At 31.5% G+C, this 27,640-nt stretch overlaps 1 protein-coding gene across 4 annotated transcripts in view; it reads right to left on the bottom strand.

Annotated features, from left to right (window-relative positions):
• The window catches only part of LOC118191108 (ubiquitin carboxyl-terminal hydrolase 25-like), a 159,402-nt gene that overhangs the window by 4,095 nt on the left and 127,667 nt on the right, over nt 1–27,640 (bottom strand). For 3 of the 4 annotated variants that reach the window (XM_085814212.1, XM_085814215.1, XM_085814213.1), the window contains exons 20-21: nt 27,169–27,295; nt 20,647–20,851 (exon numbers count right to left, since the gene is read on the bottom strand). In XM_085814212.1, coding sequence (XP_085670338.1) covers nt 20,647–20,851; nt 27,169–27,295 — 332 coding nt within the window. The remainder of the gene's footprint in view (nt 1–20,646; nt 20,852–27,168; nt 27,296–27,640) is intronic. The other variant, XM_085814214.1, reaches the window with a different exon arrangement.

Raw genomic sequence — 27,640 nt, 5'->3', positions numbered from 1 at the left:
GTATGTGCAATTCTTAAAAATGTGTCAAGCAGGGGTGATTCTGCAGTTTACCCAAAATTCTACTGCAGACTTTTCAACATGGGCAATTCCCAAATTGTTAAATCCATAGGATATCAAAAAAGGATTTAAAAATTAAACTAGTATTTCAATGGCATCTTAAGAAATACAGAACTATATAAACTTATGCAATCTGAAATCAGCTTGCATGTTCATTTGGCGCACTGTTAAATGGGCACGCTGTTTGCTAGATTTGGTGATTTTGCGCATACAATTTTGCTGCAATTTTTTTTTATGATCCTCAAAACGGAATAGTACCAATTATTCTATGGGAGGGGGGAGCAACAATATGCGGTAAAAAAATAAAACATTGTGTAGCCAATTACTACCAAATGTAAATTACATCTTGTCACTTATGTATAAAATAAATCGTCTAAAAAATAGTGAGTACAATATTATCATTATTTTAAAACTAAAGTGGTAATCACATTGGAAGAGAAACACACCAATATAAAAGTGTAAAATATAATAAGTTCAACCCTCATTTTCTCACCTATTAGTATAATCTGTTGCTTGATCCCATCTCTGATTTTACTTCTTAGGAACTTTATGGTATATCTTGTAAATGTGGCTCACTACTACATCGGCCAAACTAAGAGTGTTAAAATTTTATCTCGCAGAATACGATTCTTATATTCAAAAAGGAGAAATAAATAAACTTTCAATAACTAATAATATCTTAATACCTAATCACAATTTTGACTTTGGTTTTGTGAAAGTTATCTGTAAAATTTCTTCAGTGAATGAACTTTTTTTGAAACTTCTGATGTTCATTAAAAAATTATCTTCTTAATTTTCCAATCCAGTTCTTCCTAACACTTTCACAATTCTAATGCTTTAGTTTTCTAAGTTTCCTTAACAGATGGTGCTATATTTATTTTTGCCTTGTTCCATCGATTGCTGTCAAGATAAAATGGTTGTTGCCCCTCCTATTTTTGCTCCTGAAAAAGGGCGTGTGTCCTTGAAATTAACCTTATTTTATTTGAAATAGACACCAAATTAAAAGTACTTTTTTGATTAATTTTAGTGATGATTTTTTTTTCCAGCATGGAACGTAATATAATGGGCTTATAACAATTTTTTACTGGACCTGTGTGAATAATTTAAGTGGAAATTCTTCAGTTTCCATATGGAGACTGTCTAACTGATTGTTTTCTAACCTCAAGGTTTTTCTATTACTGGCCTCTTTGAGTCTGTTCTCTACCCTACTCTATAAACAATAATATACTAAAAAAATTCATATATCATTCACATAACAATTATTTTCAAAAAGTATTATTTATTCCTGCATCCATCATTTTATGAATTGTTGTTTACCAAATTAATTGTTTGTGAATGATATTTTTGCTGCAAGATCGGAAATGTTCAATTTAGGGAAAAAGCAGCCAAGAAACAAAAGACAGTTACAACTTTTTTGTTACAAGAGATTATTATTATTATTATTTTGAAAATAATAACTCCTATTTATTTACAATGTGAATACTTTACTGGCTTAGCTGTTTTCTTCTTATTCCATCCCATGAAAATATGGATCCATCCCATTTGAATTTTGTCTTTATGCACCTCAATGGATACATCTTGAAATTTTGATGTATTTATTACACTTGCACAGCATTAAATTCTAAGCTAAAGTGCGACACAAAATTTGTAAATAGACTGATAATGACTAAAGATTTCTCAGAATATTTATTGTAAGCAATAAAACTAAAAAGCATGCAAAAATTCCTGCTACTGCATACTTTGCATGTCTTCATGGAGTAAAAATACTAAATGCACATATATGTAAGCTTATCAATTCTGGTTTGATGAAGTGATCCTTGTGCTCCATCCAGTTTGTCCCAGTTATTTAGCGAAATTTTAAAAGCACTGAATATACAAAAAGTAAAAACAGTGCATCTTTGGGGCAAAACAGAAATTAAAACATCTCTGTTACGCTCACTTTGTCAATCTAAATATTTGCGCATAGATCTAAGTACTTTTAATGTTGTCTAGATGCCCCCCCCCAAAAAAAATTACAGCATATGGCTTAATGAATTTAGATCTTTTATTCAACATATTTTTTACAGAATTTAGAAAAGCATGTAGATCCAATAGAATTTACAAAAGCTATAAAATCCAGATATTTTATTTCAATCAATGTTGGTAGCACTGAAACTTACACTAGTCACATCATTGTTGCAGCATGTTCAATTCAAATTGTGAGTTAAAATTATAAAGAGAAATTTTATGTTTACTGATGGATTAAAAAAAAGATTATTCATTTTTGAAAAACGTTTGTGATTGTGCTGACAAAATGAAATATTAACAGCGCTTTTAAGAATTTTTAAAAATAGTTCATACTATTGATATAGTTTCTTCCTATAACTATTCTAAATTTCTTTTCACTCTGTTGTTATTTTAGGTTTTAGATTTAGATTTTTCAATTATAGGTACTTAACCTAATAGGTTTCATTTTTTGTTGTAAGTAATGTCCTGGTTTGAACAAAAAATATTATGGTAACCCTATATAATATAAAACAGGGACTGGCATGTGTGGCCAGTCAACTAACGTAATGGGTGAAGATCTTGTAAGCATGCTTGTATAATGATCCTCCTCATAATCCTTCCTCCTTTTTGTATTCAGAAGTTTGAAAATATTCAAATATTTGCTTGATAATGAATAACAAACACATAAATTTCATTTTTAATGTCCATACTGATGTTAGCATAACTAATTAATTGTTTAAGGGTTTATTTTAAAAGTTTTGAAATTAATAAAATTATGAAATATGTTCTTATTGCCCACATGTACAACAACCTCTTATTCCACCTCAGATCTCCTCAAACACTTCTGTGCACACACATGAAAACTACAATAAACTATGTTATGCACTATTATGTTAGAATAATAAAGGAAGATTTTTAAAGACTTGAATTTCTTAAACCAAGAGGCCAAGAACACATTCATATTTTAAAATAAATGTGTAATTTTTGTTATGGCAGAATTTCAAACATTTTTAACATATTAGATATGCATGAGAAGGAATTTTCATATCTGTTTCAAACAATAGCAATTCTCACACTCTGAAATGTAGATGAAAGGAAAAAAGAATTCCCCCCACAGGATAATTAAAAATTCATTTTTCCCCTCAAGCTGAAAGATAATGAGATTTTAAATAATCTGTGAAATGTTAAAAATGAATCTTTCTAGAATCTTCTTCTTTTCTTTCTAGTAATACACAGTTTTCCTATAAACAGAAACTGGCTTATATTTATGCTATATAAAGGAAAAACCATGAAATCTACATACAGCCAGTTGATGCCAGGTCAGCATTTTCTACACATTTGTTTTGGTCGGCATTTGTTAAGATTTAATGTTACAGACTAGCCTTAAAAAAAAAAAAAAAAAAAAAAAAAAAAAAAAAAAAAAAAAAAAAAACACTTTTTTTATGTCTAATAAAGTAATATTTAAATGCTTAGGCATCAAAATAATTTGCAGATTTCACTTTCACATATGCATTCATTTGAAATGTTTGTCGATCAAGAAAGAAGAGAAACACGTCAAAGAAAAACATAAAATTAGGCAAAGCAACAACCTTCTGATTGGTATATATTTTAAACAAGAGACTATTAATTTTGAATACAATCAGGTGCAGGTCCCTCATCATCAGGAGAAAAGAAATTCTGCAAAGAAGGGAGCTGCATTTATGCCAAAGCAAAAGAGTAAAGTAAACAAGAAGGTAGGTGCTATCTGTCCACTGAAATAGTAACAAAATGTCAAAACTTAATAACATTTTAAAAGTATTAGGAAGAACTGGATTGGAATTAAAGTCCTAGTTAACCCTTTTCAGACAACAGCCATATCTTCTAGCCTGTCACTATGAGACAGAGAGCTATAATTCCCCGATGTCTTCGTAGGACAGTGGGTGCTCACTCACTATGCCTAATTTTGCTTTTGTCTGGCCAAAAACACTTTTATTCCAATTAACTGAATTTTTTAAAAACAGTACAGAAATAGATTTACCTTTATGCTTCATGAATTAAAAAAATAAGTATAACTTTTGCAGTTGTCATGATAATGATAATGAGGAATTTTAAAACATACATTCAAATTCAAGGCAAAATGGCATCAATGCAGCTAATGCCTGAAATTTACATTCTCTTCTTGATATGACCCTCTCCCTAATTTGTTAGATTACTTTTAATCAAAACTGAAGTAATGGTGTTTTTTGTACCATTTTTTACATCATATAAAACATGAGCATTACACATCGTAATGTCGAGGAGCCCGAAAAATAATTATTTATATCATCTGAAAGATTTTCTGTAAGATGGATAATGAGTAGTGACTGCATCACTATTATCCACACCTCCTATATTTTTACTATACTGCAACATACAGCTTGATTTCTTAATACTTTCTCGCGTTTTGTAATTTTGCTTACCATAATCTTCTAGTTGGCATTTATGTATTGTAGTTAAAAGCAATATTTCCTTCCTTCTTGATCTTTAAATGCAAACAGATTCATACTTTCACTACACATCGTCTCTACATTGTTTTGTGGAAATGCTTTTTGGCAGATCTTTCCTCATTTTCATGATTTTGCAATAAACATTTAGTTGTGTCACGTAAACCTAATGCAAGTGACTGTGAAGTGAAAAACCTATCCAGATATAAGATGTATCTTTTCCCCAGATGATTATAGCTCATAGAAGACATAGATGTGTTGCTGAACAAATTGTCCGTTTATTTTAAGCAATAAAGAATGGCCTTAAGAGAAAGCAAAGTACCCTTGCTATATTTGTAGATTTCAAAAATGCTGTTGATAAAATTTGGAGAGCTGGATTGCTTAAAATACTGATTTCCTGTGTCATTTCTGGCAACTTATATAAATGGATTAAAAGTGTATTTATAAATGTTAAATATGGTCAAAATGTGTTGGGTTATCAACAAACTAAACTAAGTTTACCTTAGGGAGCATAACTGAGTCCTATTCTATGTTATGATAAACAATTTAATTGACAATATTTATATATTTATTCCAGGCATTAATATCTTGTTATTCGTTGATGATATGGTGATGAGTGCTACCAGATCCGACTTTTTTGGCCTAGAGAGTGCCTTAAATGTTCTTAACACCTGGACTCATGAAAATGATATGGTGGTAAATACTGAAAAACTACCTTTCCTTAGTACTAAATACTAAGACATTCATCTTCATTATAATAATCTAAATAGAATGTATGATTCTGTTTAATTGGGCATTCATCTAGACCCAAAATTATCCTGGAAAAAAGCAAATACATACAGCTATTGATCGAGGACATTTGAGATTTAAACTATTGAAATGTCGGGCTGGTATTACTTGGGGTTTGACCCAAGATGTTTTGTGTACAGCCTATGAAAGTTACGTGCATTCTGTTGTCAAGTATGGTAATGAAGTTTCCATTACTGTCTCAGATTCTGTTAGAAACAAGCTGGATATTTTCCAAAGCAACATGTTGCGACTGATCACTGGTGGTGCAAAATCAACTCCTATTGTTGCTATGGGATTACAGACAGATTTGGAGCCTTTACGTGAAAGGTGCCAGAGGACTGTTATGAATCTAGTTGAAAAAGACAAGCGGTTCCCGGTTTACATAGATGATTCAGGGGAAGGTGCGATAAAAAAATTTCAGTACTAGAATATATTCAAGTAATTTTAGTATTAACTGTCCTGTTGGGAAGTAATGCAACAATTTTGATAAAGAGATAGCAGCTACAAAATATGCAACTGTTAAATTAAAAAATAGCCTAGATCAAAATATTTTGTTTTCCATCAATTCACAAACTGCTATTTTGTCTTACCAATTTTACCTATAATGAAAATGACAAGCTTGTTTCTTGTAATATGAAACTTTTTGAGCTAAGGTAGAACAGAAAGAGCATTGTTCTTTGAATTCCAAGCTATTTGGCTATTGGAGATTTTTGAAAATAAGCAGGCAGCTAAGACTTGTCAAGGTCGGGTCATTTATGGCCCAACCTGATTCCCCTTTACCTTTGTGTAATATTAAAAGAATTATACACAATAAAATGAAAATTAGCAGAATATCCTTATATGTTGATGCAGCTATGGATAAGAAACGGAATATCTTGTGTTTAGGTAAGTCCATCAAGGCTAATTTTGATCCTTGCTTTTTTACATTCTCGTCATTTTATTGGGCTGCTCGTTGACTAATGGCAGAAATGCGAAAGATGGGAGTAGGATAATAAAAAGTTATTGTAAACTCTTTCCTGTTTGTTTGCTTCCCCATGCTAAATCATGTCAAATCCTTCTAATGAACTCATTTTTTTTTAAATCAGTTGCCAATGGCAGAGAATTTTCTTTTGTGGTTATTCATAAATCCTTAATTTTCATTTGGTCATCAAAGAAAAAAATAAAATAAAAATTTCATCTAGTTATCAAAGTAGACATCATTAGACATAATATTAATATTTTTGCTTTTCTTCCATTTTATCTTTCTAACAGTTATAAAATTCCCCTGATTCTCCAGAAGTTCAATTTTCAAGTCATTTTCTCGCCTGTCAATAAAATCCATTGTTCGATTCTTAAAGATTCCATTTCTAAATTTAATTCTTGGAGAATTTACTGCATATCTTGTCAATGCAGTTTGAGATATATTGGCCAAACTAAAAGAGCATTACAGTTTTGCTTCGAGGAATATTAATCTCATGTGCAAAAAGAAGAAATAAACTCATTTTCAATATAGTTAATCATAGTTGGAAATTTAATGGCAGTTTTGACTTTTCATCTGCAAAATTTATCGAAAAAGCTTCATCAGTCTGTATACGGAATTTACTTAAACTTTTCACATTCACAAATATTTATCTTGTTTAATTCAGTGACTTTAATCCCAATCCAGTTCTACATAATGCTTTTAATATGCTATTAACATAAGTTTTCACATTTTGTTACTACAGTCAAAAGTCGTTAATTCAGACACCCATAATCCGGACTGTGCATAAGATGCACGTAAGACCTTTACGGCTGCGAATATGCGTGTGCGCTAAAATACGTTTACGAATGCGTGTTTAATGTATAACAGATGGTATAAGCTAAGCTAAAATTATCTAATTCAGTTAATGTTGCAGATTGCGTTGTTCCTTAATCTTCGAATTGGATCTGACTTATTATTTTTTGAAGACTGTTAGAGCAATTTTATAAAAGTAAGCTTGAACTTTCCTATTTACTAATATGTAAAGGATCTACAAAGCAAAAGTATGTTTCAAAGTCCATTAAACAAAAAGTGGAATTGCTGCAAAAAATGAATAAAGGCATATCCTTTGTTTATCTAACCATTCCGAAATCTGTTTATCAATTTCCCGCTGCTCTGCGTGTGTGTGGGGGGGGGGAGACGTCGCGGCGCACAATTAACTGGAAGTTGATCTGTCAGCACTATCCTTATCTTCAGGGCAGATGTTTTTATTTTATTTGGCTTATAATTCTTTACTAAATGTAGTATTTCATCTCGATGTACTCCATCTTTGATATGATTTAAATCAGATTCCTCATCATTATAATTCACTTCCGATAGCGAAGAAAGTGACTCGGAGGTTATTGAAAACAAAAAATTTTGATTGACAAATTAGTCGGTATTCTCGACACAGCAATTATAGGACTTGAACAGCAGAACTCTGTAACTGAAGAAATTATGTCTGTTTATAGAATTAAAGAGAACGTATTATCACATAAAAAACGAAGCAACTTGAACAACTTACATTGAAATAAATGTTTAATAAAGTAAACAAATAAATATTAAGCTTTTTTTTTTTTTTTTTTTTTTGTAAATTTTGATACCCTTTAGATCATAATTGTTCTTTATTTCGTAAATTACGGTTTCATATTTTTAATTTTATAATTTCTGCATGCCATCTTACCAGATTTAAACTGACGATCTATAATCCGGAAAAATTGATAATTCGGAATCGCCGAAGTCCCGACGAGTCCGGATTAACGACTTTTGACGGTATTTCTTTGGATAGATGGCGCCGCCTTCTGGTTCACTTTGCTTTCAGTAAAAATATGCTCCATTTTCTGAATTTCTACCCTCCTGATGATGAGAGACCTCCACCTGTTTACTTTTGAAATCGACAGTCTTGTTTAAAATATAGGCCAAATAGATGATTAATGCCTTGCCTAATTTTATGTTTGCTGATGTTTTATTTTCTAGGTACTGATATAAAATATAGGTACTTCATGGCCTTTTATTTATGGATATGAGTAGAAATAGGTTGAAACATCAATGAAACGAACATTCTTTATTCTATTTCCATCCTTCCTCCTTACTATTCTTTATTCTATTTCCTTAGATGCCTTTGCTAATTCTTGTAGGAGTAACAGCTTGAAATCACACCTTAGTTTAAATACCCTCTGCTGATTTAGTTAGGTTGTTGTTGCAAATGGATACAATGGTTTCAAATGGTTCAAATGCATTTGAAATGACAAATGCATTAAGTTGTTCTTATGTATGCATAAAGCACTTCGATCTGTAATCTCTTTTTATTTATCAAAGAATTTAACTTCCAAAAAAATTTACAACAGGAAGAGTTAAATTACTACACACTTACAGATATATAGATGATCTTATTACATTTAATAATTTTAATAAGATTGAATATTCCGAAATTTATCCAGAATGCCTTTTTATTTATCCAGAATAAAACTAATCATTCGCAAAATAATATCGACTATCTCGATCTTCAAATCATTAACTACAAAAATTTTTTACTTTTTGACAAAATAAGAAACTTCAGTTTCAATACTAACAAACTTAATAAATTGGACTTCCAACATCTCCAAAAAAGTTATTAGTAACACAATAATAAATCAAATACAATGTATTAAAAATATTTGCACAGATACGATAGATCTACAACGCGAAATTTTGCTCCTTATTAAAATTCTCAAAAATAATCTAATACCTAATCGATTTATTAACCATTGTCTTAAAAGGGCAGGCATTAAATACTCACTCTAAATCATTTAACTGATAGGGCTATGATAATTTGTTCCTAAACCTGAGAAGGCGGTATAATTTGGATGACTATCTGTTGGAGGATTTGTACATAGTGTAATTACAAAATTTTACATAATGTAAAAAGCTAATTGTTTTCAGACTTTTCTTATGCTGTTACTAAAAAAATTAGCCTATTTCATAATCTTTAGTCTGTCAAATAGCTCTTTGACAGTGAAAATTACTTTTTTCCTTTTCTAATTTTCTTCCTCATTCCGACACGACAATTAGCCAGAAATTAATTAATTTCCATTAACTAGTTAGTATATTCAAAATTTTAACAGACGTTTTCACTCACATAAGAACTCCGCAACAAACGTCTCTCAAGCAATCCTAGACCCTCCTGCATCCCATAAATTACTTCTCACAAGTTTTGCCGCCTGAAATAATTCAAAGTATCCCCGCTGCCGATAACGGAAATTTCGGACACACCCTCCTTCTGAGTAAAGCACAGAAGAAAACACTTTACCGACATCCCAATAGAAAGAACGTAAGTTAATTTATGCATTTTCTGGCCATTTATATCTTCATGTACATTTCAAATTCTTTTGTTATTATACATATATATTAATTTTTAATTTTTATTAAAAAATTTTTATTATTTGATTTGTTTTTGCAAAGATAGCATTGTTTTGTCTCTTAATTTTCTAATGTTTATTTCAATTACTTTGAGTTCTATTTCATAATCCCAATTAAGATTACCACTGTTTAATTTTTATACAAATAATTTTCAATTAACATGCATAAAAGCGAGGGTGTCGGGGGACATTTACTCAAGTATTTTGTAAATTTTCCTGAATTGCTTTTCACTCAAAATTTATAAAGAATTTTATATTAGCGAAAATGCTTAGTTCAGAATGAGTTCTTTGGTATTCTACTATGGTTCTAAATCCCACCACTTCACGGAACTACAATTTTGGGCTAACTTCATTTGCCAGATTGGCATCACCATTCTTACTTGAGTAAAAGACAAAACACCTTTGCATTTATTAAATATTGTTTATTGAACGGGAGTTGGTTTGTTCCCCTTGAAAAATCAACTAATTTCTGATCAATAGCGATAATTACTTGCTATTAATTTAATTTCTGTTTCAAAGATTGAAATTTTGTTATTCAATGTTTTAAATTCAGGTCCCCGTAAAACATTCTAATAATTTACATACAAGTTACTTTGAAACACAATTTTCATACACATACATAGGAATTAAACACATACGTAGGAATGAAACTTTCTACGTATGGGTTCCCTCTTTTTTGATATTTCTACTAAATTTATTAGGAGATAATATAATCAATATTGCTTTAGCAAATAGAACATAAATATATATGTATATTTATATACATGCATATATACATGTTCTTATATATGCATATTCTTGTTTTTGTCTTTACTGAAAACATTGTCGAAATTTCACCATAGGAGGATACCAATTTTACACCCATGAGAATGGGAAAGTTCCTACCCAGTTTTGCTGAAGAACACTCAAGGAACAGATACATCCTGCCCCTCTTTTCACACCATAATTTTTCTTTAGAGGACTTGTGGCTTGCTAGTATTTTAAGCATTCACATGCCACATAGAATCTATACACTTGCAAACATCCAAGCATTATCCACAATTGAAACCCCAGCTCAACAATATGGCAGCCAGCAACTCTAATCACTATATCAACAGGGTTCATAGCCACATTTTAGTTAAAAAAATAAGCACCTATAAGCACTTTTCAAGCACATTTTAAGAAAATAGACTTGTAATTTAAAATATGAGAAATGCAGTATTTATTAAGAGAGAATAAGCATTATCTCAACCATGGAAAATAATTACCTTTTTTTTTTTTTTTTTTTTTTTAAAATTTTAAATAACAGTTCAATTTACACAACTAGTTTACAATGAGAGGGGAAAAAAAAAAAAAAAAAACTTTGCAGAACTAAATTATATTACAAGATTTAATGATGAAATTTCAGTTCAAAATAGAGAAATTAAATAATAATAAGGCACATTTATTGTATTCGCTTGGAACCTAATAATAAATACAATTTATTTTTTCACTCATATTGATATTTAAATAATTTAAATCTAAATTTTGAACATTTTCTAAATTTTCATTGTATATCAGTTTTTCCTTAACAGATATTGCAAGCAAAGTAATTTAAGTAAAAAAGAGGAACATTTCTGAAATCAGAAGACAGAAATTTGCTTCATGCAAATTTTTCCATTTTCATCCTTTAACAGTAAAAGCTTAACTAACCCTCATACTTGGAAATTGGTGAATATTCGGACAGTTGAGCGTACAGGATCCCAGGACGAATTACTATTAATTCACGGCAAATGCATAATGCTCATATCTGAAGTTGCTGTTCCAAATGTCAATGACAGAACATTCAGCTTTCGAACTTCCATCTTTAAAATTACATTTATTTCCATAAAATTTCACAAATTTGCTTGTGTACTAGCAGACTAGGTCACAGCATTCATCAAGTTTAATAACTTAAATTAGCCTGAAGCAGATGATTTAGAAGCCAAATTATGAGGATGATCAAGTAAAAGACAGGAACTTTCATTCACATTCTAGGTGTGTACAGTATTTATCCAGTTTAGCTGCAAATCATCATGCAGACAGTCTGAATTGTCTCCACATCTTAAAATTGGTTTTTTTTAAGTATACCTATATTATATTTTATTACCATTATCAGCATCAATTAACATCGACTCCAACCCCAGAAGAAACTGCACATTAATTATGTCTTATTATATATACCATATTTGACGGCATATAAGACGCACTTTTTTTCCTAAATTAGGTCTCAAAAAAGTTACCTGCATCTTATACGTGAAGGTAATTGCATTCAATAATTGTTTATTTGGCTTTTACGAAATGTGAGAACTAAAAGAAACCACGCTATTAAACTTTTTTTCCTTGTGTGTGGCCGTCTAAATAAGGGTGTGTCTTATATGCCGTCAAATACGGTATATACACAGATAATAAGATATATTATAACAGACCGTGTGTGTGTGTGTGTGTATATATATATACCAGGGTTGGAACTTTAATAGTGGCAACTATTTATTTACAAGAAATACAAAAGTGATTCATGTCACCACAGTTCTTCAGTATAGTCGCCAGCATTGTGTACAACCCGTTTCCAGTGATGTGGAAATCGCAGAATACCTGTAGCAGCGCCTGTTTTGTTGATAGTTTGAATGGACTGGTCTACTGCCGCAAGAATCTCAGGAACAGTTTGGAAGCGAATGCCACAAAGTGGTTCCTTCATCTTAGGAATTAAGTCATAGTCACAAGGGCTTAGATCTGGGAAGTATGGTGGATGGTAAAGCACTTTCCAGCCCCATTGCTTGAACAAATCAGTCACAGCTTGCGCTGCATGCGGCCGAGCACTGTCATGCAAAATGAGAGGAGCGTTCTGAAGAAAGTGTTGCTGTTTTTTTCTCAAAGCTGGTCGGAGATTCTGCTCCAAAAATGAGCAGTAATACTGCGCAGTGACGGTCTGCTGTGGGGGAACAGTATGCATTAGGATGACACCATCACAAGTCGTACACGAGAATCACCATAACTTTCACATTGCTGGGGTTCCGACAAAATTTCGAACGTCGTGGTGACCCATGATGACGCCATTTGTTTCATTGGCGTTTCAGTTCTGGCTGGTATGATTGGGCCCAAGTCTCATCCAGCATAACGATATGGCGTAAAAAAGCATCTCCTTCGCGCACATAGTGCTCCAGGTGGGTTTGGGCAGCATAGTATTGTAGCCATTTCTGCATTTCCGTCAATTGATGTGGAACCCATAGTGAAGCAATTTTTCTCATGGACATGCGTTCCTTCAGAATGTGCAGCCTAGTGCTGTCTGTCCGGCCAGTTGACGAATCGTTTGGCAGCGATCACTGTCCATTAGTGCGGCAACAGTTTGCACGTCTGCATCACTGACACTCGGACGACCTGGCCGCAACATGTCTGCCACGTTTTGGCGTCCTTCATTGAATGCTTTCACCCATCTTGCTATGGTTCTGTAAGGCAATGCAGATTCCCCGCAAGCCTCTTGAAGCCCTCGATGACACTGTCATGCTGTACGACCTCTGGCACATTCAATTTTTATCCAACATCGTTGTTCTTGTTTTGAAAACATCCTGACAACACTTACTTTAGACTGCGAGCTAATACAAGGATCCGTTCTTCGCGTCACTCCGCATGCGCGTGACGTAGGCAAGACGAGTCTTTTTGCTGAGAAGTAAGGTAGGTATGTAGTTCACGTGTGGTATACGCGATATTCTTTGGTTTTGTTGCGCAGCGTTTTTTCAGCTGTGTTGCCACTATTAAAGTTCCAACCCTCGTATGTAATGAACAAGTTAATTATCTGTAATACTTGTACTAGAGCTACAAAGTAATAAAATAATATAATACTTTATTTTGTAGTAGTATATTTAATATATTATCTTTGAAAAAGTAGTTACTGAATTATTATAGTAAAAGTAGTTATTGAAAGTCTACTGAAATTAATTATTGAAATTAATTTACTGATTAGCATATTTAAGAAAGAATTATTAAAAAGGTATAATTAAAAGTGAAAATACAACCAAGAAACTAAGAAATTCTAGTCATTGACTGGAAATTAGTTGACTTTTCAAGGGAAACAAACTAACTTCTGATCAATTAACAACAATTACCGTATTTGACGGCATATAAGACGCACATTTTTTCCTAAATTTTGTCTCAAAAATGTTACCTTCATCTTATACGTGAAGGACAGAGGTTAACTTTCAATAATGAATGCTATTTTTAGCCCGGATAAAGGTCTAGACACACATAATAACTTTTTCTACATCTGCCATAATTATTTTGCGCATGCATGAAATATCTGTCGCCCAAAAGCGCCAAAGCTCAAAGCTGATGTCGAAGTTCGAACAGGTTCAACGGTCCCATTACGTCTATGGAGCCTTTCCTTCTTTACATAGACTTTCTTTGACTTAGCCGACACACGTTTTGGTATCGGTGCTACTATGTATAAACGTGTCAATATCGGTGCTTAATGTTTAAAATAATACCCTGGAAAATATGGCTACAAGAAACAAGAGATTAAGCTATACAATTCAGTATAAACTAGGAGTGTTAAACTATGCCAAAGTGTATGGAAACAGAGTAGCAGCAAGGCATTTCGGTCCACCACCTACTGGAAAAATTATACGTATTTGGCGACTGCAGGAAGATCGACTGAAAACTGCTAAGAAACAAAAACATAACCTTCGATGCCCAGCTCTATCTTGGCCTGAACTTGAAAATGCCATAAAAATGTGGATGATAGATAAGAGGAAATCTGGGATAAGTGTTTCAACCAAAATGATAAACAATGAGGCCAAAGGATTTGCAGAAAAACTTGCACAGAAAATGCCAGCAGATTATGAAGAAAAAATACTAGCATTTCATAGGTTTGTTATAAATGCATGCAAGAAAACGCCTTTTGAGCTTGGTCAAATAGGAAATATGGATGAAATTCCACTCACATTTGATATACCATCCAACAAGACTGTGAGTATTAAAGGGTCTAAATCAATAACCATAAAAACCACAGGTCATGAAAAAACACGATATACGGTAGTTCTAACATGTTGTGCTGATAGCACAAAACTACCGCCATTTTCATATTCAAAAGAAAACCTCATCCAAAAGAAAAACTTCCTATGGGTGTAATTGTTCATGTTCATCCGAAAGGCTGGATGGACGAAGCTGGAATGAAACTGTGGTTACAGAACATACAGGCGAGGCGACCTGGTGGACTCTTAAGAAAACCCCCTCTTTTGGTTTTGGATCAGTTTAGCGCCCATAGAACTGAAACCATAAAGAATAAAGCGACAGAATTAAAAACCTAGATAGCTGTCATTCCCAGCGAACTGAATAGCCAACTGCAGCCTTTAGATGTATCGGTGACTAAGCCATTTAAGGAAAAAGTGTGAGAACGATGGAACAAGTGGACAGGAAAGCCACATCACACCCTCAGGTAGAATGAAGCGGCCCTCTATTTCACAAGTGTGCGAGTGAGTAAAAAGATCCTGGGAGGACGTAAAGGCTGAAGTAATTGTTAAGTCCTTTAAGAAGTGCGGAATCGGTAATGCTCTTGACGGAACAGAAGACGACGCATTATTCGAAGAAGGTGATACCAGCGATGACGGAAACAGTAGTGATGACGGTATTCTCGTTTTTGATGATGATGATAGTGAAAAGGATTTTTATGGTTTTGAAAGTGATTAAAGTCTAATTTCATGACAAGCAACGTTTTCCTTGAATCTGTGTTTTTTGTTGTTTCTGCTTTCTTTTGTATTATGTTTGATTGCTTGCCATTCATTTATTTATTCATTATTGAAATTTACATATCATGTTCAAAATAGCTTGCCGTTTGTTAATTTTTCTTAGTAAAAATATGTTTGGTAATTGCATTCAATGATTGTTTATTTGGCTTTTACAAAACGTGAGAACTAAAAGAAACCACAGCTATCGCACGGACTATTGAAACTTTTTTTCCTTGTGTGTGGCCTTTTAAATAAGGGTGCGTCTTATATGCCAATGCATCTTACATGCCGTCAAATGCGGTAATAAATGCTTAAGTGTTTCATCTTTTTCTCAAGTAAGAATCATGACAAAAAAGCTTTTCAGTATTGCTTCCTGACTCTTTCGTGTTTGAAATATATATATGTGTGTGTGTGTGTATTTAGTATCTATGACAAGCTACAGCAAAATTCAATTATCCATGAAATAATATAGAGACATAATAATTTCTTTTTACTTTTAGTATTCAGAAATTTGAAAATATTCAGATGTATTTTTGATAATTATACTGCATAATAGATCCATAAGATATTTTTAAGGTTCATATTTAGTTAGAAATTTTAAAATTAATTAACCTAATGATTTTAAATAGATGAGTATTTACAAAGTAACCACTATAATCATCAGTCAGAAGGCTAATATCAGTAAATTATTTTCTTCCTACAAAATAATATAAAGATTTTTAATTATAAATACAGTCAAAAGTCGTTAATTCGTACACCCATAATTCGGACCTCAAAGCTAAAAACTTTCTGCGCATGTGCCGCGTTGACAAATGCGCATAGGCGTTTACGCGTGCGCGTAAGACCTTTACGACTGCGCACATGCGCGTGCGCGTAAGACCTTTACGACTGCGCATATGCGCGTGCGCGTTTAAAGTATAACGGACGGTATAAGCTAAAATTATCTAATTATCTATTTCAGTTAATGTTGATGATTGCGTTGTTCCTTAATCTTCGAATTGGATGCGGCTTATTATTTTTTGCAGACTGTAAGAGCAATTTTATAGAAGTAAACTTGAACTTTCGATTATGTCAAATAGAATTTCCGATGCTGGAGCTCCCAAAGGATCTACAAAACGAAAGTATGTTTGGGTGTCCATCAAACAAAAAGTGGAATTGCTGCAAAAAATGGATAAAGACATGAAGAAGGTGACAGAAAGGTTAGTGAAAATGAAAAAATTTCGATTGACAAGTTAGTCGGTGTTCTCAGCACAGCCATAACGGGACTTGAACAGCGGAACTTTGTAAGTGAACAAGAAATTATGTCTGTTTATAGAATTAAAGAGAAAGTATTATCACATAAAATGAAGCAACTTAAACAACTTAAATTGAAAGAAATGTTTAATAAAGTAAACAAATAAATATTAAGCTTTTTTTTTGTAAATTTTGATACCCTTTAGATCATAATTGTTCTTTATTTCATAAATTACGGTTTCATATTTTTAATTTTAGAATTTCTGCATGCCATCTTACGAGATTTAAACTGATGATCTATAATATGGAAAAATCGATAATCCGGAATCGCCAAATTCCCGACGAGTCCGGATTAACGACTTTTGACTGTATAAGTCCATTTGCTTCAAAAAACGATTAAAATTTTACATGAGCCAAAATTAAATAACATTAATATTTTTACGAATTGCTATACACTTCATTATCTTGAACATAATTTTTCTAACATGGAATAACTTTGCTGCCTTTAAATTCACAATACAGATTTAAACGTTAAACAAACCATTTTTACTTAATTACGAAAATTTTCAGGCATCATATTTCAACGAAAATATCGATTTTGACCACTATTGAATGCAATTTAATGATGTTTTTGCGTGACATCTATACGTAATAACAGAATAAAAAACTTTCCCCAACCCTAAAAAAATTATAAAACTGATCTAAAAATTCTGAAGAAAAAATTTTTGTGCCGTACGTACGTATCTCACATAACTCAAAAACGAATAGCCTCAGAACGTTGAAATTTTGTATATAGGACTGCTATAATATGTAGATGTGCACCTCGTATTTTGGTTGCAATCGGCTGCACCAAAAATATATAAACATCCACTCTCAGTTCAGTGATTTCAGTTTCTTTATTCTTATATGTTTATAAATTGTGCACTTTTTGCTTTAAAAATGATTGAATTACGTTGTTCTTATCTTCCGGTTAAGGGGTATCAGAAACCCCTATACTGACAATGTTAAATTGGCCATTTTCGATGTACCTTTTCTCAAAATCTGCTGTAGATACAAGCTTGAAATTTTTTCTGTAATTAAAGTAAACCTATCTGATTGTACTGAAATGAGCTTTTGAAGCATTTTGAATTTTAGAGTAAATTACAGAATATTTTGTTAGGCATAGTAAAATTTAGCACTTTTCATACGCAAAAAAATTAAATTTTTTTCCCCTAAGTTTATTACAAAAAGCTCATTTCAGTAAATATTAGGGAACCTAATAAATAAGCCATAAAAAGTTTAGATACCTGTGAGCAGTAGTTCCTGAGAAAAGGTACATCGAGTATAAAAAAATCACGTTTGAAGAAAAACGTGTTTTTATGTAAAAATCCTCATTGATCAAAGCAGTAGACGAGAAATTAAAACAAGATTTTTTCACAGTTCTAATTTTCATAGAGATTAAAGAATGGTATTTTTAGAAAGATAAAAGTGTAGAGAATTTGAAAATGCAAAAATCCAAAATCACAATTTTTTGAAGATTTTGGGGTTCCAACACCCCTTTTAAGGTTTTTATGCCTTAAGTAAATCTGCATACACAATATTTGTGGAGTTATCAACAATTTAAAAGTTGTTTAATTGCAACCAAGCCTAAAATTTTTTGTGATGGCAGTCATGTTTCTTTACATTTCAAACTTTGCAAAATAGCGGATTTGTTGCCAATCTAGAGAAACTAAGCTTCGCAACAACAAAGATAACGTCTTTTTTTATTATTGCAAATTAAATCATGTTTAATCCATTCTGGAATTTATTTAAGGAAATAAGTGTTTAAGATTTACTTCATAATTTTTAATATAGATATTTTGAATTTTATGTATTTTTACCTTGTCGGGAAGTGAGAACTGAATTAATTGAATGAGAAATACTGAATTGTCTGTGAAAAACTGTTTCTTTTTTGTTTTGTTTGCTTAATTTCTTTTATACATCGTTTCAAATTTATTATAGTATTTGAATAGAACATGTGACAATGATTAGATAATTCTTCAAATGATATAAATTTATATGCATTATAAGATATAATATGAATGAAATGTAATGCTGTTAAGTGAACCTAACGCCAGAGTGTCGCTGTAATAAACAAATACAGTCAAAAGTCGTTAATCCGGACTCGTCAGGACTTTGGCGATTCCGGATTATCGATTTTTCCGGATTATAGATCATCAGTTTAAATCTGGTAAAATGGCATGCAGAAATTATAAAATTAAAAATATGAAACCGTAATTTACGAAATAAAGAACAATTATGATCTAAAGGGTATCAAAATTTACAAAAAAAAAAAAAAAAAAAAAGAAAAAAGAAAAAAAGCTTAATATTTATTTGTTTACTTTATTAAACATTTCTTTCAATGTAAGTTGTTTAAGTTGCTTCGTTTTTTATGTGATAATACATTCTCTTTACCATAAACAGACATAATTTCTTGTTCAGTTACAAAGTTCCGCTGTTCAAGTCCTATACCGAGTTCAAGTCGAGAATACCGACTAATTTGTCAATCGAAATTTTTCCGTTTTCAATAACCTCTGTCACTTTCTTCGCTATCGGAAGCGAATTATAATGACGAGGCATTTGATTTAAATCATATCAAAGACGGAGTACATTGAGAGGAAATACCACATTTAGTAAGCAATTATAAGCCAAATAAAATAAAAATATCTGCCCTTAAGATAAGGATAGTGTTGACAGATCAACTTCCAATTCATTGCGCTCCGCGGCGTTAAAGATAAACAAAGGATATGCTTTTATCCATTTTTTGCAGCAATTCCACATTTTGTTTAATGGACTCCGAAAGATACTTTCGCTTTGTATATCCTTTACATATTAGTAAATATATATCGGAAATTCTATTTGAAATAATCGAAAGTTCAAGCTTACTTTTATAAAATTGCTCTAACAGTCTGCAAAAAATAATAAGCCGTATCCAATTCGAAGATTAAGGAACAACGCAATCTGCAACATTAACTGAAATAGATAATTAGATAATTTTAGCTTAGCTTATCCCGTCCATTATACATTAAATGCACATTCGTAAACGTATTTTGCGCACGCGCACACGCAAATTCGCAGCCGTAAAGGTCTTACGCGCATGCGTCAACGCGACACAGACGCAGAAAGTTTGTAGCTTTGAGGTCCGGATTATAGATCATTCCGGATTATGGGTGTCCGAATTAACGACTTTTGACTGTATAGTGAATTTTAAAGAGTGCATTTATTCTATTGTGGTTTATGTGCTATCGACAATGTAGATTTAATTCAATCTGATAGAGTTTAAATGAAATGCAAGAAAAAATGCATATAATTTAATATTCTGTACAAGGAAGTCGTGGTGTACACATCAGATTTTTCAATAATAAATTTCATTTTTATGTTTTAAATAAACACATATTACTTTCATTTTGACTTTGATTACATTATGTACAGGTAATAAAAGCGGAAGCAAAAGGAAAAAAAAAGTTTTATCTTTATCATAACCTGATAACTTATCACATCACCAACGCAAAATCTTCACATTCTAGACTTCTCTTTCATATACCATTTTCAATGCCACCTCTTTCAATAATAATAATATGAAACTCTCTCTTCAATGCCACCTCTTTTATATACAATTTTCAATGTCACTAATAAAAAAATAGCTTAAATACTGAAAGAACTCTCTTTCATCTTATTTCCACAAAATAAATTTCTTTTACTTATTTTAAATCTATTTCTAGAAAATTCTAAATCATATAAAATCCATACAAGACTGGCTTGCACATATCTCATACCTTTAAATAATGATCATAAATATTCCCGCTAGTTACCAAAGTCATGCAATGCCAAACATGTTCATACCTAACTTTTCCTAGACATTTTTAATGCACATTATTTTTACCTGACTACGCAGTTTTTCAAGTTTATAATGAAATCACTTACTGTTTTACATACGAAGCCTGGCTATCAAGTTTGGCACCACCTGCTTAAGTAATTATCGAGATTTAAAACCCAAAATGATCTCATACTTTGCTTACTTGCTATGTCAAGACCCAACATAGAACACCATCTGTTTCGTATAGTTTCTGCCACAACAATATCTGTCTCGGATGCTCCAGGTGATGCAAGGAATTCCATACTCGGTAGTACGTACTCGTAGGCAGTTGATAAGGCCTCTAAAGCTGCCGCAGGATCCAAAGATTCAAACTGGTTGGCTACAATTTCATTTAGTTTCTATTGGAAAAAAAAAAAAAAAAAAAAAATTACAAAGACAATGAAAATTTTTTCAACAGCTCATCATCAAACCCTTTATATTAAAAACAAGTCAATATTCAGCCTTTCAATGAAAGTTTCAGCCAGTTAAATGAAAAATGTTAAAATCACACATAAAAAAATAATTAATTAAATTTTAAAAAATGCAGAATTTTTACGTTTTAGAGCTAATATCATAGCTACTCGCCATGATTTAACATAAGAGACATAAAATTTCCCTATTTTGGCAAGTGCCTTCTACAATGGAAAAAATCACCTGGAAGAAATAGGTTCCATCTGCTAATGTGGAAGAAAGAAACTGATTTTTGAACTTATTTATATTATTATGCCTATATTTTATTCATATGTAGAACTGATGTATTATTACAAATTTAAATATATTCATATTCTACCTAATTTAACAAGCCTCATTTGTATGTTTACCTTTCTTTGGTTATTTATACTTTTTTGGAGGGAATGGGGCTCCTGTATGTATTTTTGTGCACTTCTAATGAGATCTGCTTTTGCAGTCAGATACATTTAAAACCAAATTTTAGTTAATATCAATGACCAAAAATAAGCAAAATACTATATTTTCTTGCATTTTTAGACCCCCCCCCCAGACTGATTTTGCCATCCAAAAATTGAAAGGGGAAAATTATGCAGATAATTTAATTTCTGAAGGATGCAGTTATAGTAAGAATATAACAAACGAAGTGTAGTCATGGATACATTACAGGTAACTATCACAATATTGTTTCTTTAAAAGACACCTACATTCCAATAAGAATACATAGTTATATTAACATTACAATATCTAATACGCTATCTTCATTTCTACTTCCCCTTAACTTGAATCTCAACATTTTTTACTGTCTATGCTACTACTGAGCACCATGCACTTATTGTTTCATTCCACTTAAATTCCATTATAAGAACAAGAGATTTATACTTATAAATTTGTTTCTAAAAAAACTTCAAGAAACGCTGGAGATTTTTCCCCATATTTTATTGTATTCCAAATTTTAATAAATTATTTAAACAAAGCTATTGGTCTAATAAATTCTTCTGGTATATTCATTCAATCAATTTTATTTCTCAAGTAGAATATCTTAATCTCTATATTTAAGAATTTTTTACATGCAAGTTAATGTTTATAGTAAATAATCAATCACACATATAAATCCATGCTGAAAATTGTGTTGTCCTTTCACAAAGCAAAAAGAAAATACCATTAAAAACTCCAATTGAAATACAAGGGCAAACAAAAAGCTAATTGTGACATTATATATCTTTTTCTTACTGTTGACGAATCAAAAAATGTAACATACTTTTAATACAAAGCTCAAGTAGTCAATAATATATTATATGATTTATTAAATATTTTTTCTAATACATTTGTGTTTTTTTTTTACTAAAATATGATAATATAATCAGCGACTGTGGGTTGGACATTACTTTAAAGTATCAGGAGGCAAACAGTTGTAAAATGATTCATTTCCATTCAACAAGCTTGTAGTCGCCAGAAGATAAATATATACCTGTTGTCTTCACTCAGCAGACTCTTCTGTAAAGTGCGCTATTCAAACAGATTTCACACCCTACTAAGAGCTTTGAGCTAAATGACAGCCATCTGCAGATATGCAGGTGGACGGAAGATCTGGTGTAACGTCTCAACACATCTTAGGCATTTATCAGAGTCTTGCCTTCATGTATACACGTCTTAATCATTTTTCAAAAAATTTCAGTTGCATGTATATGCATCTAAAGCATTTTTAGAGAGACATCTGAAAACGCTTAAAGAAGTTAAAGAGTTAAAAATTCTATCTCGGTAAATACAAAATCCTGCACCAGTTCCATCATCATTTTTAAAACCATCCAAATATAGTTCACAACCACTATTCAGTGGAGAACTTAAGTCCTGCTTAAAGCTTTAATTTTAGCTAGATGTTATGACCACTTTGAGTCTACGCTTTCTATTTCTTCTTTATTAATACTTATATCACCATATCCAAAGTTACAGCAACCTCTAGTAGTTATTTGAATAGCACTTTTTATATCCAGCTGATATCAAGTGGAATCACACCAGCTGAAATTTGAAGAGATGATGTAGATACTGTTTTATAGCATCTTGTCATCCTTTGGACAGCATTTGCTTTTCTCCTCATTTTAACTGTGGCAAATTTCCACCATGCTGAACAAGCATGAGCTACAATTCATACAATTGCTCTTTTATATAATTTTTTAATTGCCATTTTAGATATACCAGTCATTTGTATCAACTCATTAACAATCTTGCTTGTCTTTGCTTTTTTACATCCTGGTACTGCTATTGGTTTCAAAGGTGACATGAAGGGCTAAACGGCTCTGCCTCGGTTGACTTCAGGACATTTAAGGACCTTCAGATATTCTCGTGGTACTAAAAATTTTTCCATTTGTATCAAATGAAGCACCTATATAAAGCTACTTTGCAGCATCTGTTTAGTTGTATTGCCTTGGTGCATGATGAGCTGCTGAAGCTATCTAATTTCAAGTTGGAATTTATGAAGGAGAATGAATTTATGGATCTGATCTGATTCAGATCAGAGGGATTACTAAGAAGAAAACCTCCCAGACTTCGGGGGAGATTTTTATTTTTATGGCTGGTGGTCCGGATATTAAATCATTTCAGATACTGGATATGCAGATCTTGGACTTTGTACTTTATGTAATAAATTTAAATAGTTTCATTATATGAAGTTCTGGGGAAAATTATTATATTATTCTGCACTAAAACATTTACAGTCAAAAGTCGTTAATCCGGACTCGTCGGGACTTCGGCGATTCCGGATTATCGATTTTTCTGGATTATAGATCATCAGTTTAAATCTCGTAAGATGGCATGCAGAAATTCTAAAATTAAAAATATGAAACCGTAATTTATGAAACAAAGAACAATTATGATCTAAAGGGTATCAAAATTTGCAAAAAGAAAAAGCTTAATATTTATTTGTTTACTTTATTAAACATTTCTTTCAATGTAAGTTGTTTAAGTTTTGCTTCGTTTCATGTGATAATACTTTCTCTTTAATTCTATTAAACAGACATAATTTCTTGTTCAGTTACAAAGTTCCGCCGTTCAAGTACTATAATTGCTGTGTCAAGAACACCGACTAATTTGTCAATCGAAATTTTTTTGTTTTCAATAACCTCTGTCACTTTTCTTCGCTATCGGAAGCGAATTATAATGACGAGGAACTTGTTTTAAATCATATCAAAGACGGAGCATACCGAGATGAAATACTACATTTGGTAAGGAATTATAAGCCAAATAAAATAAAAACATCTGCGCTGAAGATAAGGATAGTGCTGACAAATCAACTTCCAATTCATTACGCGCCCGCCGCCGAGCAGCGTGAAATTGATAAACAGATTTCGGATTTCAAAACATACTTTCGCTTTAGATCCTTTACATATTAACAAATATATATCGGAAATTCTATTTGATATAATCGAAAGTTTAAGCTTACTTTTATAAAATTGCTCTTACAGTCTGCAAAAAATAATAAGCCGGATGCAATTCGAAAATTAAGGAACAACGCAATCATCAACATTAAATGAAATAGATAATTATTTAGCTTATACGTCCATTATACATAAAATGCGCACGCGAAAACGTATTCTGCACTTGCGCACACTCATATGCGCAGTCGTAAAAGGTCTTACGCGCACGCGTGAACGCCTCTGCACATGTGTCAACGTGGCGCATGCGCAGAAAGTTTTTAGTTTTGATGTCCGGATTATAGATCATTCCGAATTATGGGTGTCCGAATTAACGACTTTTGACTGTACTATAAAATGTTATTGTAAATTTATTCCTTAGCCTCACAGTTGCATGAATGTTAATTTATTCCACTTTTCCCTAGTTTCTTATACTATCCTGGAAAAAATATGTTTCTTCTAGAACAGACCCAACCCTGATATAAATATTACTCAATATATATATATATGAAATTGACTAAATCTAGAGCAAAATTCAGTGAAACAGCTCCAAAATTACTATTCATGTTCCAGACAAATAAATATGCACTTCTGCACAGGTGGTCTTCATTGATAAAGCAACCATTAATGATGGTGGTTATTGATTTGTATAGTGGATATCCTTGTTCATTGCTTTTTAAATCTTCTAAGAAAACATCAACACAGAAATGTGACCCCATCATATTATAATATTGTTTGTAATAATAAAACTACAACTTAATTATGAAGAAAAATAATTAATATTCTAGCAAAAATTAAAAAATGAATCAATATGCATTAAAAATTACTTTATACTCAGTTTCCTAAAATAATTTAAACTACATAATATTTCAAAAGATGGAAACTAGATCTTTTGGGTAAAATGAAAACAAAGTTACATAAAACATTTTCCAAAACAATCACTGCTCATTAAAATATTCATTTACCAAAATCTGCTAATATCCCTTTCAGACAGACTGTCAGCAATATCTTTGGTAACTTGAAATAATGTTCCTAAATGTAAACCTTTAACTTTTTGATTCACAAACATTTTAAATTAAGTTAAAAGATTAAGTTAGCCAAAATAAAATATGTTGCTCCCATTGATATATATATATATATAAAAAGCTTTAAATACCAAAATTTAAATTATCTGATGTGTTATATGACTTCCTTGTATGGTATATTAAATTATACACATCTTTTGCTGCATTTCATATAAACTCATCGAATTTCATTAGTGATATGTTTCTCATTCAATTAATTCAGTTCTTACTTTGCGGCAAAGCAAAAATACATAAAAGTACCTTAATTAAAAATTGTAAAATACAGTAAAACATAAAATCCCATATACATCCTTAAAAAGCTTTTAAATTGTTAGTAATTCTACAGCTATTTCATGCAGATTAAAGGCGTAAAAACTTAACCGGAACATAAGAACAACATAAGTCAATAACTTTTAAAGCAAAAAATGCACAATTTACCAACATATAATAAGAAAAAAAATTCAGCTCACTGAGTCGAGTAATAGAGTAGGTATATACATACATATAATTTATGTATGTTGCTGATTGCGATATTTGGTGTAGCCAATTGCAACCAAAATTGGGGCAGGAAGTGAAAAGGTACTGCAATGGTTGACACCTTTTGCAACCCTTGCTACAGAATGTGAATGAAATAGAAAAGGCTAAGGGCATCAATACTGTGATTTTTAGGGGAAAAAAATTAATTATGAATGTTTACCTTTTTAAAAATTACTTCTAATAAAAATAGTTGAATTAATTAATCATGTTTTATCTATTAAAAGGAAATTTATTGGAAGGAAAAAAATTTGGGAACCCATTATTTTCTGCATGTATTTACTTTCTCGATTAGACAGATTTTAAATCATCCACAGTACTGACAGAATTGTTATTTGGACTATGTGAGGTATTGCTGTATTACATGCAGCAAATGAACACATATTTAATAGTGCTATGGTCGCTAAACCTGCCTTGCCCCAATAAACCCTTTCACCATTTCTAGATCATTCTTCATTTCTTTCAAAAACTCCAACACATATATACAGTTATTTAGCTTTACATTATTTTTTTTAAAGTGGGTTTTTTATATTCAAAAACTAAAACTATTTAACAGGTAAATTAAAGGCTGATTGCATTCTCCCTTCTTACCTACAGGGTTATTCAACCCTGGTTGAGAGGGCTTAACACTCAAAAGACGAAAAATTTTTTAATGTAATTATGATGACAATAGGATTGAGTTTTTCATTGTAAACAACTGTTTCATGAAATCACTAAAAAATATTTAATTTTTATGTTCAAGTACATGTTATCGCAAAAATGTAAGTTTTAAGAGCAATTTTTCCCTTTCTGTATATTTTCTTTCTGAATTACTTCATAATTTATTTTTATGTCTGGTACTTGCTTGTGATGTTTTGTTTCTTAATGAGAAAAAAAAAAAAGTAAGCTAGGATAGCTAAATTTTTTACACCCAGACAAAATATAACTTTCCTTCTCCCAATGCATTTCATAACCAAATTAATATCGTATATGGCCCCAATATGTATAAATAAATATATAAAAATACATGAAAAAAGTATTTTTATCAGAAATTTTATAAAAATAAAATGAAAAGTCTGATAAATTCCTTTAAATGGAGCAAAACTATTGCTATAGAAATACTCCATGTAGTATATCTTAAAGTTCGAAGAAATCACAAAAAATGCAGGTACAATACATAAAAATTGCAACACTTAAGATGAAATAACAGCATTGAAATACTGTAAAATAAATAACACTTACCAAAGCACTTTTTCTCCTATAATGCTCGAGCAGCTTAACATCAAGACCTCGTCTGCTCCCTGCTAGTTTTAACAAAGTTGAGTTGAGTTGGCAACAACAAATGAACATGTTTAAAGCACTTGCATAACTAAAAAAGAAATTAAAATCAATACTTTTGTGATATTTAAAAAAAAAAGGAAAATACCGTTATATATATAAATGGTTGAGGGGGAGGGGAAAAAATTTATTCCTTCTCTTAAGGGAAAAAAAAGTACTCTGAACTTAAGAGTAAGTAGATCACAGTAAATGGTTCTAATATGAACTACAAGAAATTTCATAGTTTACCCAGGCACTCGAAACCAGTGGTCGTCAACTTTTAGAACTTCCCGAACCACTAATACGAATTATATATATAACTTAAATCAGACCCTAAAAACAACATATTAATATGCAAAAACAATATTCAACATTCTAATACATGTAATTCTAATTT

The sequence above is a fragment of the Stegodyphus dumicola genome, chromosome 3 (assembly GCF_044657685.1).
Source record: "Stegodyphus dumicola isolate Sdum_Otavi_A_Nest chromosome 3, ASM4465768v1".
Lineage (NCBI taxonomy): Eukaryota > Metazoa > Arthropoda > Arachnida > Araneae > Eresidae > Stegodyphus > Stegodyphus dumicola.
This window is presented reverse-complemented; position numbering and strand designations above follow the sequence as displayed.